This window comes from Hippocampus comes, unplaced genomic scaffold, assembly GCF_001891065.2.
Source record: "Hippocampus comes isolate QL1 unplaced genomic scaffold, H_comes_QL1_v1.1 scaffold174, whole genome shotgun sequence".
Lineage (NCBI taxonomy): Eukaryota > Metazoa > Chordata > Actinopteri > Syngnathiformes > Syngnathidae > Hippocampus > Hippocampus comes.
The window spans coordinates 3414726-3434661 of NW_017805983.1; the positions used below are offsets into that span (position 1 = coordinate 3414726).

Consider the following 19936-nt stretch of genomic DNA (forward strand, 5'->3'; position numbering starts at 1 on the left):
TTTTTCAAAATAAAACATTTTTCGTATTCCGAAATAAATAAAACGGAAATAAGGCAAGTTCTTTCTGTGCGGCCCGGTACCAAATGCCCTGCGGACCGGTACCGGTCCGCGGACCGGCGGTTGGGGACCACTGGTCTAGGCCATCAGACGATGGCAAAGGACTACTTTTTTGTAGGTCAGGATAAGTTCTTTCATATATGGGCATTCACGACTGCTGTATAGTAAAGTATACTGGCCATGAATGACAAACACAAATACATAAATAAAAAAACTAACGTGCGTGGTGGTGGAGAACCCCAAAAAGCAGGCAGGAAGGAGGAGCAGGGTGGACTTGACAAATTGTATTAAAACACAGAGAAAACTAAATCCAGAACTAACAAAGTCATGAAAACAAAAATAATCCAAAGTAACAAACAAAAACCATGGCTGAAGCAAAAAAAAAAAAAAAAAAAAAGTCAAAAACAGAAACATGACAGTGACAAACAATGACGCGACACCGAGTGGTCCTGCCGGGAGTCCTTTTAAACAACTAATGACATAATGATCTACAGATGTGCAGCTGCAGGCTACAGTGTCACCTGTTGACCACAAACAAACATGACAAAAACACCAGCAATTGACATCCCCCCCCCCACCCCACAAACGATTTATGATGGCCTTTATTATGTTATTTAATCCACGAATATAACAAAACCTATAATCCCAAAACATTATGATTCCATACTGAATCACTTTTATCCCCATATTCATTAAAAATCCCAACATTCTAATTAGTAATGTGTTTGAGTGTGTGCTTCTGTGTGTGTGCCTAGTCTCCCATGTACAGTTCTGGTGGCAGCTACGACAGCATCAAGATGGAGCCGAGCGCCGAGGACCTGAGTACCAGCCGTCTTGGAGGTCCTGTTGCCCCCGACGATGACGACGACGAGCATGACGAGCACGATGACAGCGACAAGATTAATGACACAGAGGGTGTCGACCCGGAGCGGCTGAAGGCCTTCAATGTGAGTGGGCGCGGCTACGAGTCTCCTGCATGATGATACGGGTGGAGCTCATAACATCGCCATCTTTGGTGTGCTCCCTCAGATGTTTGTGCGTCTGTTTGTGGACGAGAACTTAGACCGGATGGTTCCCATCTCCAAGCAGCCCAAAGAGAAGATCCAGGCTATCATTGAGTCCTGCAGCAGACAATTCCCAGAATTTCAAGAGCGCGCCCGCAAGCGAATTCGCACCTACCTCAAATCCTGCCGACGCATGAAAAAGAACGGCATGGAGGTACTGCATCATGATTATGGCTGATTCCAATATTTGGCAGAATTTAAAAAAAAAAAAATATATATATATATATATATATTTATACACACACACACACACACATACACACACACACACACACACACATATGTAATAACCTCTTTTTTGGTCCCTTTAATGCTTCCAATAAAGATTTGAATGACAGGCAGAAAATTTTGTACAGTACATGTCCTTTGGTATTTTGTGAGCCACAGAGCATCATTGGATATCATTTTTCAATTTTTTTTTTTTTTTATACAAGAAAAAAAAATAATTTTATTTTTGACTGGGTCGTTTTCCTCTGGCTTACTTGTTCAAGACTCTGCATTGTTTCTGTGTATTATTGTGTTTCTTGATTTTATGTTATTAATTTGTTTCCACTGCCCTGGTTTCTAGATGTCAAGTGCTCTATATCTAAAACTGACAGAAAACCACAATACTGCATTACTGCGCTCAAGTGTCCGATTGTCATGAGCAAGTGTTGCAAGTGAATGCAGCTCGTAAACATTTCTGCTGCCATCCTCACGACATCGTTTACCCCAACAGACCCGGCCCACTCCGCCTCACCTCACTTCCGCCATGGCGGAGAACATCCTGGCCGCCGCCTGTGAGAGCGAATCGCGCAATGCTGCCAAGAGGATGCGCCTGGATGCCTATCACGTGAGTCACCACTATTACACGATCACCTTTCAAGTGTCAAGCATGGCATTTTCTGAAACGTCATCACTGTAAATTACAATGCATGGTAAAATCCGTCTTTGCCAGGCTTTTATAGGTCAAACATAAAAACAAAAAATAAAAATATATCAGAAATTTGATGTGCTAGAAAAAAAAGGAAAATCATTTTTTAAATCAAAAATACATTTCAGGGCACATAAAACCATCTCGGATTAAATAACACTGTTTCCCAGTGTTATTTTTCTTGTTGGCAAATGAAGCCAACTTTAACTTTGTGTTTGGTTGTTCCAGGATGAGCAGATCTCACTGGATAAACCCTCCAGTGGTGGCGCCGCCCCAAGGGAGCCAGCGTCACTCGTTCCCTCCGCCTACTCGCTGGCCGCGTCCGCCTTCTCTAACCAGGAGCCACAGGTCTACATCAACGGCGCTGGACTCAGCTATGGTTACCGTGGATACCTGGGGCTGGGCGGAGCGGTTTCTTTGACGACTGGTGCCGCCGCTCAGAGCAACGGTGAGAATGCCGTAAAGAAGTGTTTGTACTTTGTTTCTCCTCATCACTGTCAAGATTTTTCAACTGATGGATTGACTCCCCTTCCTCATCAGGCCCCACAGACCTCAGCATGAAGTCGCTCTCATCCACCAACATGGCCGCCGCCGCCAACCACTGTCTGGGTGGGCGGGGTGGCGGCGGTGGGGGCGGGGCCTCAGCCCAACTCAGCCAACCGGAGATCGCGGCCGTGCGTCAGCTGATTGCCGGATATCGGGAGTCGGCGGCTTTCCTGCTGCGCTCCGCTGATGAGCTGGAGAATCTCATCCTGCAGCAGAACTGAAGTGCATACACGTACTCATATTCAGCCTTTCTCGGACACGTCCGGGAGAAACTGGGGGAAAAGTGTGAAATCCTTGGTGAGTACTTGTGAGGAGGTTATCCCGCTTCACACCCAATCAGCGAACCTCCGATGAAGAGCGACTTTGCTATCCCATACCCTCCACGTGTTCCGGCACCCTCTTGGACACGTTGGCTTGTACATAGAAGCACTTTTCCTGCTAACCTTTCCGCCACTTCATATGCACCTCAAACTCCTGTTACCAGAGCAGGAAATACCTCAATCATCCGCTTCCTGCCTCATTGTTGTAAATATTCAGCTGAAGATGCTGAGGATGAAGATGTGTGTGTGAGTGTGTGTGTGCTAAATGGTAATGACCGCTCCTTTATTACCTCCCACACTAACGTGGTCGTCACGTCTCTTCGGACCTCCTCCGTCTCTTCTCGATGGACCTAAAGCTCCTGCTCGTCCTCGCTAGCGTCCTCCACAGGAAGAGGAGAGCACTGGGACATTGCTGCTAAAACGAGAGGCGGAGCTTCTGCCATCGATAATGCACGAGACCTCACAAATGGCGACGACAACGGACCACCAAAAGCTTTCTTGTGTTGCATATCTTTTTTGGACTGTTCTGCCAATTCGGCAACAAGTCGCAGCATCTACGTTATTGGCTGCAGGGCTGTTTGTTTTCTGGATCAACCACTGAGCTGCTTCGGGTTCTTGCGAGGAGAAGGTTAGCCTAGCTTAAAGTTGTATTCTTTTATTTAAAAACGGCACTCTAAGTCCAACATTAACTTTTTTTTACATTGTTCAACTAGTCAACAAGATGACTACATCACTGGATGTCGCTATTGTATTTCATCTTAGATACTAGGTTCAATTACCTTGGTCTGGATCAGTCAATGCGCAGCCTCAATTAGTTGCGAGGAGCATTAGCTGACATTAAAGTTGTGTTAATTTCTTTAAAAACAGCTAACTTGAATTTAAGTTTGTCCTTAATTTTGTTCTACTCAACAATTTAAAAAAAAAAAAAAGTCTGACATGGACTTCGTACTCCCATTGTACAGATAGTCAACAAGTTAGCGTCACCAGATGTCACAAATGACTTAAATTTTACATATGAGATTAGCGTTGACTGAAACAGCCACTGAGCAGCCTCGAATTGTCATGAGGATAAAGCCGCTTGGTTTAAAATCCTATTGTTTTATTTGAAACAAACTTGAAATTTGCCAACATGTAAACACATTGTACAGCTATTTATTGAGTCAATGGCATCATTGGTCAAATCTTAGCATAACATCTTATTCTTTCATTAAAACCAGCATTTAATGGTGTCATCTCTAAGTACATTGAACATTCCAAATGCCTCCATTAGGATAAGCACCATCTCGTAATGCTAAAACAAGATGTTTTATGCTAAGCTTATGTAACTAGTGGTAAGTGGGCAACTTTGCTAATGAGCGACTTTTGTGTTTAACATTGAATTTTTTTTTCCCTGCCAACAAGACAAACGAACTACCAAGTAGTTTACAACTTCATGGGGCAAGATGTTAATATGCGGCCTTTTTACTTAACTTACATCTTTTTATCGAGACTTTCAGTACAATGATTGAGGTTGTCATGAGGAAACAGTGGTAGTAGCATAAAATCATATTCTTTAATTGAAGCCAACATTGATGTTGTTCTAACAGCACGTGAGTATATCAAGCAGTCTTTATACAGTAAGCTCGGCTAACTGGCAAACAAATCATCAGATGAAGGTCGTGACTTTGCTAATTGATGACTCTTTGTGTTTCCCTATAGATTTTTGGTGCAAAAACAACATGTTCAAAAAATGAACAAGGTAACGCTGACGCTCGGACAGAGGAAATTTTAAAAGGCGACTTGTTTCCGACTGATGTATTGATTTTATGGTGGAAAGGGGGCAGACGGTGTAGTTCGCACTTGTTTCTCTTGGTCTTTATTTTAATTTTTTTTACACAATGCAGCTGATAATCACGATGTTCCCTCGACATTAGGCGGTCTCACACTGTGAGACTTTAGCATTTGCCAGAGCAATGAGAGTTAATGTGACTTGTTGTCTTTGTGGAACATTCCCGATTTGAACTGTGAAGGTTCTTGTTTTATTTGTTTGACCAATATGCAAAAAAGGAAAAAAAAAAGAAAGCGAGCATGAGAAGGGTTCTGGTGGGGAGTTGGGAGTGATGATGTCACATGACTCGTGTGTCACTGCGCTACAATCAGGTTCTTAAGGTTCTAAGCCAAGTGTTGGGAAAATATGGCCTGAGGTCACATGATCCATTATTTAATTATAGTTATTTGTTGCATTAATTAAAATTGGCCGGGGTTTTTTTTTTATTCACTTATCAAACTGGTTCATTGATTTCGTGGAAATAAAGAAATACAGCATCAATTCATAAAATTAACAATTTCTACATCTACGTTTATTTTATAAAATAATTGGAACTCGTTAAATTAGTTATTAAAACTACAACTCAAATGAAAATGATTTTTTTTATTGCAGTATACTGTACTGGTTTAATTTTTACCTCATGTACGAATGACCTGGCCCATCGACACATTGTCAAAATCAAATGTGGCTCTTGTGTACAAATGTTTGTCCACCCTTGTGTTAAGCATTTGTTAGTACAGTAAATAGAACCAGAACAAAAAGAAGTTTGTTAGTCTCAAACCTACTAAGGCAAACAACAAAAACCAAGCAAAGGACAATCTTTGCCAAGTTGTAATTTGTTGTTTCGAAAAATAATTTTTAGTCTAAAATTCTGCCTCCTGACACCAGATTGTTTCTTTATTTTTTCAAAATCAACTTTGTGATTTAAAAAAAAAAAATTATGTATTTGTCTTTTGTGGGGGTTTTTTTCAAACAAGATATTTGTCAGTGTTTGCCTCAAGTACGCATTCCGAAAGGTTGCCCAGCATCCATCACACGTCTATGTGCATTCCTTGAAGAGAAACATCTTTATTGTTATTGAGTTTATTCCGTCAAATAAGTCCGCGTCGGACTCATAGAAAAATAAGGTTAAGCTGAGCTACGATGCTGGTCGAGCAATCACGAACTTTGTGAACAAATGCCAACACAAGAAGGTTGAATTTGTTGTGTTTATATATTTTTGTAAGGGACAGCACAGTGGATTTAGTGATGAGCATGTCTGTCTCACAGTTGAAGGGTTCTTGGTTTGAATCTCTGCTCCGGATTGTCTGTATGCATGTTCTGCCTGTGCTTGTGTGGGTTTTCTCCGGGTATGTCGGCTTCCTTCCACATTCCAGAAACGTGCATGCTAGGTTCATTGAATACTCGAAATTGGCCACAGGTGTAAATGTGAGTGTAAATGGTTGTTTGTCTAAATGTGGCCTGCAATTGGCTGGCGACCAGTCCAGGGCTGACTTTCGTAACACAGGATACAGCTAGTCAACAAGTCTCGCTAAAAGTCATTTTAGATTAATTATAGACTCAAAATTGCCCATTGGTGTAAATGTGAGTGTAAATGCTCATTTTGTCCCCTGCGATTGACTGACAACCATTCCAGGGTGTGTGAAGCCTCTGACCTGTGTCATTTTAGAAAGACTCCAACTCACTGAGGACACATACATAGGCCAGCTACTTATTACTGACTATATTACAAGTTAGCATCAATGTTATTTTTCTTCTATTCTGTGGTGGTGGTTTTTGACTTCTGGATTACAATCTAGATCGCTCGGCCTCGTATCGCTCAGTGGAAGTGTGATGTTTACATGTACAGAACTAGAACTTTCTGCCCCGTTTTCCCCTCGTATTGCCCGATTTCTTTCATTCTCCGACCCCCAACAACACCCCCTAGCCTCAACAAGGGAAATGAGAAGACCAACATGGAAATAACAGTTAACCTGAGACATGTTTTCATTTTTTTTTTTTAAATAGGCTACTACTTTCTCCAAACAATTTCTTAACATTTAGCCATTTGTGACGAAGGGATGCTCACAGCTTGCTACAATCGCACATGCCTGAATGAGAAATGCTAACTGCTTGTTAATGTTTCTCCAAAGTAAACGAAGGGATGCTAATAGTTTGTGTGATTTAAAGGATTCTAACAGTTTGCTACCATTAACGTCATGAGTTAATCTGAGATGCTAACTGCTTGCTGGCATTTAGCTAAAACTCACGGAAGATATAAGTCATTTTTGAGTGTAACTAAATGATGCTAACTGCTTGTTGGCATTTAACCAAAGGATACTGAAGAGATGCCCTTTGTTCGGATTTGGAGTTTAAAGGGGAATTAAACCCAAGATGTCAAAATTAGCTTCATTTTAAAAGTGTATATCTTTATTATCTGACACTGTTTACTTAAATGTAAAGTATTCTAAAAAATATGTTTATAACGTTGCATTTGCTCATCTATGGGGGCTGCCATTTTTACATCTTTTCACTCTCACAAGTGCAAATTTGCGAGAATGTGAAGTGTATCAGCTCTTCCTTTTAGCTTTGTTTACCAAGAAAAAACAGTCAGAGTTGGTAAATACTGGACAGACCTACTTAGCTAGCCAGCTAATGGCAGACGTGACTCGGCCGTCTCGCATCGTTCAAGTCGGTTGGTTCAAGTTGCCGTCACTATTGCCACCAACATCAACACAACACCATCCTGAAATCATGTTCAGTTAAAATGCCTATTAATTACGCTGTCATTGATTAAAATTGTGCATTACGGCACCAGTCTACATAAGCAGCTAGAGGTGAACAGCTGCACTTTTCATCAAGTGTCGAGTACCCGGACGGGAGCAGCAGCTTGCAGACTATATTTCAACGGCAGTTTAATGGGCAAAAATGAATCTGCATAATTTTACCTTTTGATGCTGACAGCCAGACTCTGTTGCAGTACCTACTGATCCATTTCCAACAAACTGGGCTTTCTCACATGTGTTGAATTAGTAGGCAAAACGCGTTGGTAGTTTGAACATCGCTTATGCTGGTCTGCGGCTGCGCTCAGTAAGCATGAGAACATTCTGAAGTTGATTGGTTATTCTGTTTTATCACATAAACTATTTATTCTTGCCAAAAAATATATTTGGTTTTAGCTTATCTTCAAGAGCTTGCTAGCATCCAGCTATGCATCAGTTCGGGATTCTAACTGCGTATTAGCATTTAGCCATAGGCCACTGAAGGAATGCCAATAATTTAATGTTTCTCGACATGTGACTAACGGATGCTAACATCTTGCTAGCATCTAGTGCGTGTATACATTACAGACTGTAAATACTTTTTAGTATTAAGCCATACGAATAGTTTATTAGCCTGTCTCCATGCGTGGAGTAACATTTCTCCATGTGTGCTAATGGATGCTAACGGTTGCTATAATCTACTTGTTCATCAATTAGGGATGCCAAGAGTGAGCTGAGTGTCAGTTTGTGAAGAAATGAAATTAGGTTTAAATTGAAAACCAAGAAGCGCCCTCCTATCACTGTTGGTTTTTTTTATTTTTTATTTTGGGGGTGTTGGAGGGGCTCACACACTCATATATACACACACACCAATCGGTGTGAGAGAATGAAAAGCCATTGAGACCCACTTTGGGGGTCTATTAGTATATTTTGCGATCGAGAAGGCTGCAGGCGACACACGTCAACCTCAGGAAACAAAAACAACAAAGTTTTGTACAAACTCTCATTTGCTGCCCTCTTTGATACCATTTTCTATTTATTGTCTTTCTTATTTCATACGACAGTGGACCTACTGTGTTCATAGATGTAAATGAGACTTTCTGTTGTGTTTTGTCAATGAGAACATATCATGTCAAACAATCAAATGGTGACTTTTTTTTAATGTGCTGTCACTGCGGACATTGTTTTTTTTTTTCCTTCGGACCTCCTGAAATGTACAACACAAAGCTAAATATACTAATGATAATAAAAACTGTGTCCTAACCAGCACAGCTTCTGTGTCTTAGAACAAAAGCAATTTAATATATAGAAGTTGACACTCAAAGGATTTAATAGATTGTTGGGTCCACACAAGAGCCACAAAAAAAGAATACTACCGTACAAGAAAAAAAGTCATTCACAAGAATAAAGTGGGACTGTTACGAGAATAATTATCTGCATTAAATGATACATTTACGGGAATTTTCTCAAGAGGTTATTTTGCTGATTTAATCAAGCACATTTTATGGGACTAATGTAATATGAAAAAAGTGTGTGCTGCCCATGCCTGCGTAGGCATTCACCGGGTACTCCTGTTTTCTCCCACTTTCCAAAAACATGCATGGCAGGTTAAATTGTCCCTTGGTGTGATTGTGAGCATGAATGATTGTTTGTCCAAATGTGCCCTGCAATTGGCTGGCAACCAATTCGGGATGCACCCCATCTACTGCCCAAAGAAGGCTGGGATAGGCTCCAGCATGCCCGCGACCCTCATGAGGCTAAAGCAGGTGAGATAACAGATGGATGAGAGTGTGTGTGTGGGTGTGGGTGTGTGTGTGTGTGCGTGCGTGCGTGTGTATATATAAATACAGAGAGTGAGAGTGAGAGAGAGAGGGAGAGAGAGATAACTCAACATGGTGCCTGTTCTGGGGTAGGCTCCAGCATGCTCCGACCCTTGTGAGAATAAGCGGATTAGAAAATGGATGGATAATAAGTACTTAAAACAATCCAAAAATGTTGCCTTAAGAATGCCGTTGCTAGCTTAATGCTAATGCATAATGGGAAAAAAAAACAATTTAACGGGCTAACGGGTAGCATTTCTAATAATGGTGTTATAACCCTTTAAGGAACGGATATTCGAGCACAAACAGTGGAGTAAAACATGTAGCGAGACAATATCACCACACACAAAGGACAATATTCCTTATCCTCTGCCAAGAACCAATCTATATGATTGCACATTACACGGTCAATAAGAGTAAAGATGACTCTTATTTGTTTATATCTGTATATGAGCAGCACAACGAATTGAACTGAAGCATTAAATCATGACACCAACTGGTTTCATCCTTTGCATTATTTCTAATTGTGTTATAACTCATGTTTTAATAAAGGACAATATTACATTAAAACATATTTTTTGTAAGGGGAGGCTAGAATGGGGTGGCCCGGTGGTCCAGTGGTTAGTGCGTCGACCTCACAGTGCAGCGGTACCATTCAATTCCAGCTCCTGTCCTCCCCGGGCCTGCGTGGGTTTTCTCCGGGTACTCCGGTTTCCGCCCACATTCCAAAAACGTGTGGCAGGCTGATTGGACACTCTAAATTGTCCCTAGGTGTGAGTGTTGAGCGTGGATGGTTGTTCATCTCTATGTGCCCTGCGACTGGCTGGCATCCGGTTCAGGGTGTCCCCTGCCTACTGCCCGAAGACAGCTGGGACAGGCTCCAGCCTGCCCCGCGACCCTTGTGAGGATAAAGCGGATTGGAAAATGCAAAGATGGATGGATGGATGGAGGCTAGAATGGATTAATGGGATTTTTGTTTATTTTAGGGCGGAAAGATGACTGGAGACATGAGTGTTTAGAACGTTGTTTTCAAGGCACCGTTGGATGCAATCTGAGTTTTTGCCACTCGAAATTATATGTGACGTCACACCGAAAAGTGCCGTAGCTCATTGTTGATAGTGTGGGCGACCGCGAGCCCGCGCACCTGTCATGTGTCGCGCACCAAAGAACCAAACATACTTTTAAGGAGGCGCGTTCACGCCGTCTTTCATCACGCGTTCAACTTTGTGCCCGGCAAGGTTCGTGTCAGCCGGTTCAGAACCGAGTGCGAAGCCGCCACCTCGGGATTCCTCGGCCGCTTCCGCATTCTCGCGGCGGCCCGCGTCCATGCGCCCAACAGGGAAAAAAACCGGTCGGTCCGGCTTATCTGGAGCCCGCCGTTGCTGGCCCGGAACAATGCTTCATCCCCGCCGCGCAGGAGAGCAGCACCGCGGGGCGATTACTTCTGGGCTGCGGTGGCTCGCATTCAGCGGTTGAAGGACGGTCGTAAGATCCGGAGGTCATGGAGGGCTGCTGCCGCTCCTGCATGCCGTGTTTGAAGCGCCTCTGGGACCGCATCTGGCCAGACTTCCGCTACCCCAGCGTGCCGAACCATGTGATCGCCAACCGGGCCGCGCAAACCGCCGAGATCCGGACGGTGTCGGGCGACATTCGCGTGCCGTCGCCCAAGAAGAGGCCGGTCCAACTGTACGCGGCGCTCTTCGACTTCGAGGCCCGCAGCGACGACGAGCTCACGGTGCGGGAGGGCGACAAGCTTTCGGTGCTGGAGCAGCGAGGCAACTACGTGCTGGCCAAGAAACTGACCGGGTCACTGGACTCCGGACTTATTCCTGCGAGCTATGTGGCGGTTCTGCAGGACGAGTTTGCCAAACACAAGTGAGTGCGCGCCGCCTAATTTCAGGTCGGTTAACACCACATGGATGATTCACTTCAACGATAGTGAACTGATTTCAGGTCAGTTTCAAGGCTGTCTCAGACCTGCTCCATCGTGATTGAGTTGAAGAACCAACATGAATAAGACACACGAGCAATTAGAAAGTGGCATTCAGCTTTGGAAGAAAAATATACATTTTGCTGTCTATGTCTGTGTAAAATTATTTTTTTTCTGTTAACTACTGACAACATAACTTCAGTATCCCCCCCTCCCCCCCAACATATTTTCATTGAGACAATTTATGTGCAGGAAATGTAAATTTGTCATAATACCAGAAAGGACCTGATTTTTTTTTTTTTTTTTTTGGTCCCGTATTTTTTCCCCCCCAGAGCTGTATATATTAGACTTTACACAATCAGGATTTTGGAGCCATCACTGATCAGTAAATTAAAAGAAAAATAATAACAATGACCAATCACCGATTCAATCAGAAGGTGGACCAATCTATTTAAACAATTTGTTTATACTGTACAGTTGACCCCTGCTATTCTCAGAGGATTGGGCCTGGTCAGGGCCTGCTCATGAATAGCCAAAATTCATGTATATTGGCAATTTGAAGGAAAATGTGACTTCCTAAATGGCCCAAAACCTGCTGTTCATGAGAGTTGAGATAACAGAGCTTCATGGGGTTAACATGTTTCGCTTTTGGTTTGGCTTTTGTCCCGATGACATTTATTCTCTACGAAGGTGTGGCGTCAACGAGGCCGCTAAAAGAATAATAGACACGAAGTGACATTACTGCACGCCTTGTCAATTTTAACACTAGTAATGTCTTTTCTTGTGGTTATCTTATTTTTACACATGTATGACTATTTGACCCTGCAACAGATTAGGACAAATAGCTTTTATTTATCATCTGAATTTAGATAACCAATATATTGTTGTCTAAAATCACAGAAATCAAGTTTATGTACTTGGGCTGTTTCGCCCAGGCCGAGAACAGAATATTTACATTTCCGTTGTTACTAACGGGGGCTCAAAAGTAACGTGACTTTTGTAATACTGCTACTTTGTTGACGCTGACCTTGCTCTTATTTTAGGTGTCGAGCTGAACCGGTTTAACGCTCAGAGAAAACTGATCCATTACTACAGCTCCTGCACTGATCCCCACTAACGTTAAAAATGTTTAGATTCCATTTTACGTTCTTTATTCATTTCATCTGACAATCTGTTCAAGATGCTGGTCAACCTCTCTTATTCTGGAAAAATATGCATAGAAAATAATGTGAATACACTGTAAATAATCCCTCTCAGGGTTAAGTGTTGCACTGGTGTAAAAAGAACTGCATTTGGGCTCCTGGTTCTTTGAAAAATGTGTCACAGAAAAACCAGAAACCAAAATCAAAATCAGAAAGCAACTTTTGATGTTCTCGTGCATGATGGCGCATTTTGGTGAAACGGTATTCCACATGTGTTTCATTGTTCGTGGAGTTTTTGTGTCAGAAGTACACATAGACATCAAACACTTGCTTTGGCACAAAGAATCAGGACAAAAAAAATCCCCATAAGAATGACATTTTTAAAAGAATCGCTCATTAGTTTCGATGTACTCTGAGCGTTACGCCCACACAAATCGTTGCACACACGCGCACACACGCGCACACACGCGCACACACGCGCACACACGCGCACACACACACACACACACACACACACACACACACACACACACACACACACACACACACACACACACACACACACACACACACACACACACACCCCTGATTCTCAGCTAGAAGCAAATGATCCCACAGCCACCATGTTGAACTGTGCCGACCAGTTTAGTGTTTACATTCTTCTGTTTGTATGTTTTGCTAAATCTCATTTCTTTATGTGCAACCTCCTTGCTCCACATATTAGCTCCTCCCACCGTTGAGGATTCGAGGAGAGCAATGAGTGAAGAGGGACCAATCGTGTGAAGAAATGTCATTTTTGCAGGTGGTTCATGGTGGTGAGGTCCGTAGTTGGCTCTAAAGTGGGGGTGTATGGTGTGTGTGCAGGTGGTACTACGGCAACATCAACCGCACCAAAGCCGAGAAGCTGCTGCTGGCCCCCCAAAACAAAGATGGCTGCTTCCTGGTACGCATCAGTGAAAGTCACAGTGATGAGTACACCATCTCAGGTGTGTGTGTGTGTGTGTGTGTGTGTGTGTGTGTGTGTGTGTATGTGTGTGTGTTTGACAGTTTGTGCACTTTTTTTTGGTGAAAGGCAGGATTAAAACCAAAAAATAAATTTTCATTCTTGTCATATGATGACTTTTCTCGATTCTGACGTATTTTCTTTGTAAACTGTCACCTTTTTTCTCAAGAAAACATGCTTTTTTTTGTGTTTGAAAAGATCCAAATTTCTCCCTTGTAAAATTTAAAAAATTCTTCTTGAAATATGATGAAATTTACTTTTTTTAAATGGTTTTGTATCTTTTTTCCCTCATGCACCACTCACATAATACTAGTAAAATTGTGATTTTTTTTTCGTGAAATATCACAACTACATTGTAATATATTATAACATGTTGCCTTCAACGCTTTAGATTTAGATTTATTTTCTTTGCAATTTTATCCTTTTTTTTTTTGTCTTTAGAAAATAAAGATTTTAGTTAGAAAACTGCTGACATCACCATCAACTCCCAGTATTGACTTTTTGTCGGTGGTCATGGGTTCGATTCAATCTTCCTGTGTGGTTTGAATGTTCTTCCCGTGCCTTCGGCGGGTTTTCTTCGGGTACTGCAGTTTCCTCCCACATTCCAAAACGCATACGTGGTAGGGTAATTAATCACTCTAATTGTCCCTAGGTGTAACTGTGGGTGTGAATGTTTTTTGTCTATGTGTGCCCTGCGATTGGCTGGCAACCAGTTCAGGGTGTCCCCTGCCTACTGCCCGAAGACAGCTGGGATAAGCTCTAGCACACCTGTGACCCTCATGAGAATAAAGCAGTTGAGATGTGTGTGTGTGTGTGTGTGTGTGTGTGTGTGTGTGTGTGTGTGTGTGTGTTGATCTATCTATATTGGTAAATAGAAAGATAGCTCTCAACGTGGTGCCTGTTCTTAAACAGCTTACCTACTCATCTTAAGAAAATGATTGGTTGTTACCTGAGCCCGAAGCCACTGTGATGTAATTTTCAGTTGACAGAAAGTGGCAAAATGGCCGCCCTCTGAGATGGGTAAAAACAGGTAGATTTTGCTGCTTAAATCACATTCCACAGGTACAATATTAATCATAATGCTGTGTTTAGACTAGTGGAGGTGCATAGAACAAATTAAGAAAATGTTTGGATTGACTTCCCCGTGAAGGGCAATTTAAGAAATGTGTTATTTCCGAAGTGTATCTCTAACTGGTAGCCTTTTGTAATAATCAGTAGCCAAGAAGTTACTCTGCGTTTCAGTTGGTGACCCTGTATTACATAATTCTCATAGCTTTAAATGTTTATTTTTTCAAGGCGAACAGTTTCATAGAATTTTGTTGTTGTTGTAATTAAAAAAAAAATTTCCCCTCAAAATATCCAGACTTGAAAACAAATAAATATTCCTTTATTTTCACCCCCCCCCACCCCCAATACCTTTTTTTTATCCCCCATGATCTGCCCTGTTCAGCGTTGGGGAAGCGCATATACAGTATCTTCATATCCAAAACAGTTTTTCGGTGCAACCAAGGAATTGTACATGCTCCCTCTGTGGTTTGATATATTGTGATGGATATTGAAAACACTTTTCCTCTTATATGGACATGTGTATTAAATTTCATCCTTGTTTCGCTCTTCCAGCTCGGAGCGATGGGAAGGTGTTCCACTTCCGTGTGCAGCGCTCCTCCATCGGCGCCTATTTTGTGTCCGACAAGATCTCTTTCGGGACGCTGGGCGAGCTGGTCTCGTACTATCAGAAGAACCCTCGCAGTTTGGGCGTGCTGCTGGCGGAACCTTGTGCTCAGCAGGTAAAGCTTCATGCAGGCGAATATTAATACACAATGTATTCATAATCATAGTACCATATATGCTGATGAGCTGTTAGCAGCTGACCATGTTGCTCACTTGGAACTCATCACTGATGGCTTTTTTTTTTTTCAATTTTTACCAATTTTTTAAAGAAAAAAATACAGCTTTAAACTGCTATGGTTATGATTTTTTCTTTAGAAAAAAAACATTTTTTTTTTCAACATGCTGATCTTTAAGGATTTTTTGGGGGGAGGTTAAAAGTACATCTTTTCTCATCACATTTCAAGTTTTTTGGGAAGCTACATACATCCTTTCCCCCCAAAAAAAAACAGACAAAAAAATACAACTATACTCTTGTACAATGTGTTTTTGTGTTGCGCTTTTTTCTAAAACGAAACGTGATTTTTGTAGAACTACAAATTTTTTTCATTAAAAAAAACTAACTATAATAATTTATTATCAATATAGTCCAACTTTTTCCCCATCAACACTAAAATTAGAAAAAAAAATTCCCTCAAAATAAAACTTTTTCTGGGGAAAAAACAATTTTATTCTTATATTTCAACTTTATTCTTGAAGAAATGAGTCTCATGATTTCAAAACTGATTCTCTCATGATTCTTTTGGTTCCGTCCGCTGTAATCTTTGCAATATCACAGCATTAATTATATACAACATATGTACAATATTGTAAAGTATTAACAATAATTGTACGGGATTAAAAAACACTTAAATATTTCAATTCTCAAGCATTTCAATGAGGTGTGCTTGTTTATGTTAACAAGCAGACACAGTGTGACATTGTTCTCTATAAATGTGTTTGTTTTCTTTTTATGGTTGACAAATGTTATTTAAGAAGTGACATTTCAGTCCTTTGTCATTCCTATACAACTGTTTTATGTTTTTTTTTTAACTTTTACATTGCGTTGACTTATCAAATGTCAAACGCTTTCACTGTCGATCATGTTTGTGGCACACTAACAATAAAAGATGATCACGAAAAGTCGGCTGGCTTGTCTTCTTCACCAGTGGCAAACAAACAAATGTTTTTTCTTCTTGCTTATCCTCGTCAGCGGAGAGGCTGAGGTCACTCAAGCATGTCCTTGAGAGTTCCTCAGAGAAGAACCAGCATGGAACCTGCCGCGTGTAACACTGATGACACACATCACCCATACCCGTGCGTCTTGTGGCGTGTACTCACATGCTTGTGCTCTGCAGCGGGAGATTTACGACATGGAACCTTGGGAGAGGCCTCGCGAGGAGTTCAAGCTGCATCGCAAGTTGGGCGAAGGGCACTTTGGAGAAGTGTGGGAGGCTCTGTGGACCACTGAGAACAAGCGAGTGGCTATTAAGATGCTCAAACAAGGTACAGCACCGCAATCAGTGACACGCCACTCGTACACTGGAGGTGTTTCAACAGAGATCACGCAGTTGAAACTCACAAACAACATTGTTTAGAGCAGTGGTGTCAAACATACGGCCCGCGGGCCGGAACTGGGTCCCGAGGAGGTTTGATCAGGCCCACGGGATAATTTAAAAGTGAAAAAATGCATAAAAGACACGGAATGAATATTTTTAATTTGGACTGGATTGGATTGGATACAACTTTATTGTCAAATACAGCACAGATGAAATTTCTTCCCTCTCAACAGAAAACAATATGCTGCAGTTTATTGATTATCCGCTAGGGGGCACATTGTTTTGATCAGAGTAGAAGACAACATTGTTTTGATCAGAGGAGAAGACAACAGCAGTCTCAGTCTGTTACTGAGACAAACCCAACATAGCAGTAAAAGCCAGCTCCCTAATTGCTAGCGAAATAGCATTAGCATCAAAGCCGTATTCCAACGGTGACTTTGTTAAACGATGCATGATGAAGGCGGCTGAACTTGTATGTCTCGAGATGCGACAAGCTTTTGCCAATATTAGCCTGACGAGGAATACTCTAGCAGACAGGATTTCGGACCTATCAGCAGACAGCCAATTGAAACAGAGAGGCAAGTCATTTTGTCAAATGTTTTGTAGAAGATATGTCCGTTAAATTTCAACATTTTCCGGATGTTCTTATGCTTCTTTATACCAAAACAAAGGAAAGACATGATATTTTGGTTATTGATAGCAGAGTATGGTATAATTTTAATGGTCCGGCCCACTTGACATCTACCGAGGCCGTATGTGGCCCACAATGTGAAAAGTGAGTTTGACACCCCTTGCTTTAGAGTGTCATCTTGCAGGGGCAGAGTTAAGTGGTGGCCTCGCCCACCACCGGCGACTCTGCCACCCCTTTGGCCATGGCAATGATTGATGAATTGATTAACATAATTCTGTGCTGTAGATAATTAGTTCTGCCTTACTGCCGTGAGAGTTATACCAAGAGGCACTTGGATGCTCTACTTCCACACATTTAGACTGACCAACTACTCTTACTGAATATAAATCAATACTACTGAGCAACATGCACCAACTCGAGCAATTTTTTTGTAACAGTGATTGATACTTGTAGTGAACATTAATCAAGATTATTACTTTACCTCCTCAGCAGACAACCGACGGCCTCATCAAATTACACAACTCCTTTGTCATTCACGACTGTCGAGTTGTCAGGCTACCAGATAAATGTCGTTCTGTGTCTCACACTCCAAGTCCGTCACCGATCAGACCTTGCCCAATCCTCGCGTGCTTCTGTCATGATTCAGTCCATTGTTGCAGGTCGGGGAGGCTGGACAAGCAGCTGTGAGTCATGTCGACGGAAGCATTCTGTCCATGTGGGTTTGTTATCTGCTTAGAAAAGGCAAAAAAAAAAAAAAAAGTGGGGGTGCGGGGGGTATGGACCCATTCCTGAATGGTGGGGAGAGGGTATGGACTGTCTATTCTCCAAAAAGAACTTAAGGTAACAAATTTGTTTCATGACTCCACGTTATTGTTCAATTAAAAAAAAAAAATCACGAAGCAGGTACTTAGAAATAAATTAATATAAATTTTAATTATAGGTGGACAAAAAAACCTGCCACCTCCAAAACAGATCTAGATGACTTCAAGGGTATATTTACAAGGTTTCAGCCTACACCACCAAGTGGCATGAAAATGACCAAGATAAATGTACGACTGAATGTGCCACACTCTTTTTAACAGTTTTTTTCTCAAATAACTTCAAACTTTATTTATAGTAAAGAATTTATGAAGCACGTAAAGTAGAAAATTACTGTGTCAATGAACTAAAGGATGCAACCACATTTGTATTTGCAAAACAGATTTTTCAGCGTCAAACGGGCAGGGACACAACTGTTTCCTCCGCATCATAGCTCCACCAGAGAGCAGCTCAATTACTGTCTGTTCATTTTGGGGCCATTTTGTTTGTTTTTTTTTTTTGTGCGCACCACATCCAGTCTCTCGTCATAAGTATGAGGACACTGCCTTCCGATACAAGAACTAAGTACATGTCAAACTGTACGGCAAGATGAACAAAAATTCTGACATGCGAGAATGTCATGTCGTCGTCTGGGACACTACACGGGCTACGACGTGTCAAGAGCACTCAAAATTGGCAACGAGATTTGTGTGTCTTTGGCTTGTCTGTCGGCTCAAAATCTGACTACATTCGTGTAGTCTCAGATTAGCTCAACATGGCCAAGAAGTTATTGTTTATTATATCATCCACAGTCATGGTTTCATGAAATTAAAAATACGCCGACCTTGCCCAACATAATAATACAAGCAAGAACAAATCCAAGTAAAAAGCAACATTTAAAATTATGAAGAGTTAAGAGATAATGTGACAGACTGAGTCATGGAGTGGCAGTATGCGAAATGCCATCGGTGACAATTGATCACTCTCATAGGTTGGTTGTTGGCTAGCGAATCAGTACATTAGGCAGAAGTAGACCATGAAAAATAAGAAAAAAAGGCATTAAAATATTGCTTTTGTCTCTGCTTGTGTTTTCAGTATGTTGGGGAAGGTTGTTATATACTGTATGTGCATTTGATTTCATGAAACCCTGGCTGTGGGTGGTATGATGAGCAATGACTTTTCAGCCATTGAACGTTTTCAGTGATTGTTTTAGACTGACTCTATTCTACTTTTTCAACATGACCATGTTATATTTTCTTCTGAGGGCCAAAGTGGGCACACCAGAAGCAATTGCACAATGAATTGAATTGGCAGCATTAAATCATGAGACACACACACACACACACACACACACACACACACACACACACACACACACTCTCTCTCTCTCTCTCTCTCTCTCTCTCTCTCTCTCTCTCTCTCTCTCTCTCTCTCTCTCTCTCTCTCGCTTAGGCTCTGATTGGCTGCTTGAACCATTGTGCAATCTCAGAATGAATGGCAACATACATGGCAATTTTCCGCGGATCCGCGGAAATCCGCCGTTTTATTTCTTAAATTGATCATTTTTGTGAATCGTCTAAATCCGTTGAGAAAAATTTAGGGGCGGTCAGATACCTTATCGTCGAGTTTTCACGAGCTCTCCCGAACAGTCTCTCCGTTTTCCGTTTGTAAACAGCCCTGCGATTGGACGTGTATGAAAGCTTCAACTAATCAGATCACTGAAGGCATTATTTGTTGCGGAAGTCTTAGCTCGATTATAAACGGCCCAGCGATTGGTTAACTACAAGCGATTGGACCAATCAAATTGCATGTAACATATTGTTTTACCTGATTCATGGCGGCCTGTTCGTCTCGCAAATTCATTGTTCTGGGATCGTTTTGAGCGGAATTATGAAATTTTTGACGAAAGATCAGGAGTCTTAAATCCTAGAAATTGACTCAAATGTCAAGAATAAATT

The 19936-nt window shown here is 41.7% G+C and overlaps 2 protein-coding genes across 3 annotated transcripts in view; both read left to right on the plus strand.

The window, feature by feature from the left end:
• The window catches only part of LOC109528667 (nucleolar protein 4-like), a 45577-nt gene extending 39351 nt beyond the window's left edge, over nucleotides 1-6226 (plus strand). For both annotated transcript variants that reach the window (XM_019891556.1, XM_019891557.1), the window contains 5 exons: nucleotides 813-1004; nucleotides 1087-1275; nucleotides 1840-1953; nucleotides 2263-2482; nucleotides 2575-6226. In XM_019891556.1, the coding sequence (XP_019747115.1) occupies nucleotides 813-1004; nucleotides 1087-1275; nucleotides 1840-1953; nucleotides 2263-2482; nucleotides 2575-2801 (942 nt within the window). In that variant the 3' untranslated portion in view covers nucleotides 2802-6226. The remainder of the gene's footprint in view (nucleotides 1-812; nucleotides 1005-1086; nucleotides 1276-1839; nucleotides 1954-2262; nucleotides 2483-2574) is intronic.
• Nucleotides 6227-10236: 4010 nt separating this feature from the next.
• Nucleotides 10237-19936, plus strand: part of srms (src-related kinase lacking C-terminal regulatory tyrosine and N-terminal myristylation sites) — a 14292-nt gene continuing 4592 nt past the window's right edge. Inside the window, exons 1-4 of the mRNA XM_019891492.1 lie at nucleotides 10237-11143; nucleotides 13205-13326; nucleotides 14964-15130; nucleotides 16349-16496. Coding sequence (XP_019747051.1) covers nucleotides 10770-11143; nucleotides 13205-13326; nucleotides 14964-15130; nucleotides 16349-16496 — 811 coding nt within the window. The 5' untranslated portion in view covers nucleotides 10237-10769. The remainder of the gene's footprint in view (nucleotides 11144-13204; nucleotides 13327-14963; nucleotides 15131-16348; nucleotides 16497-19936) is intronic.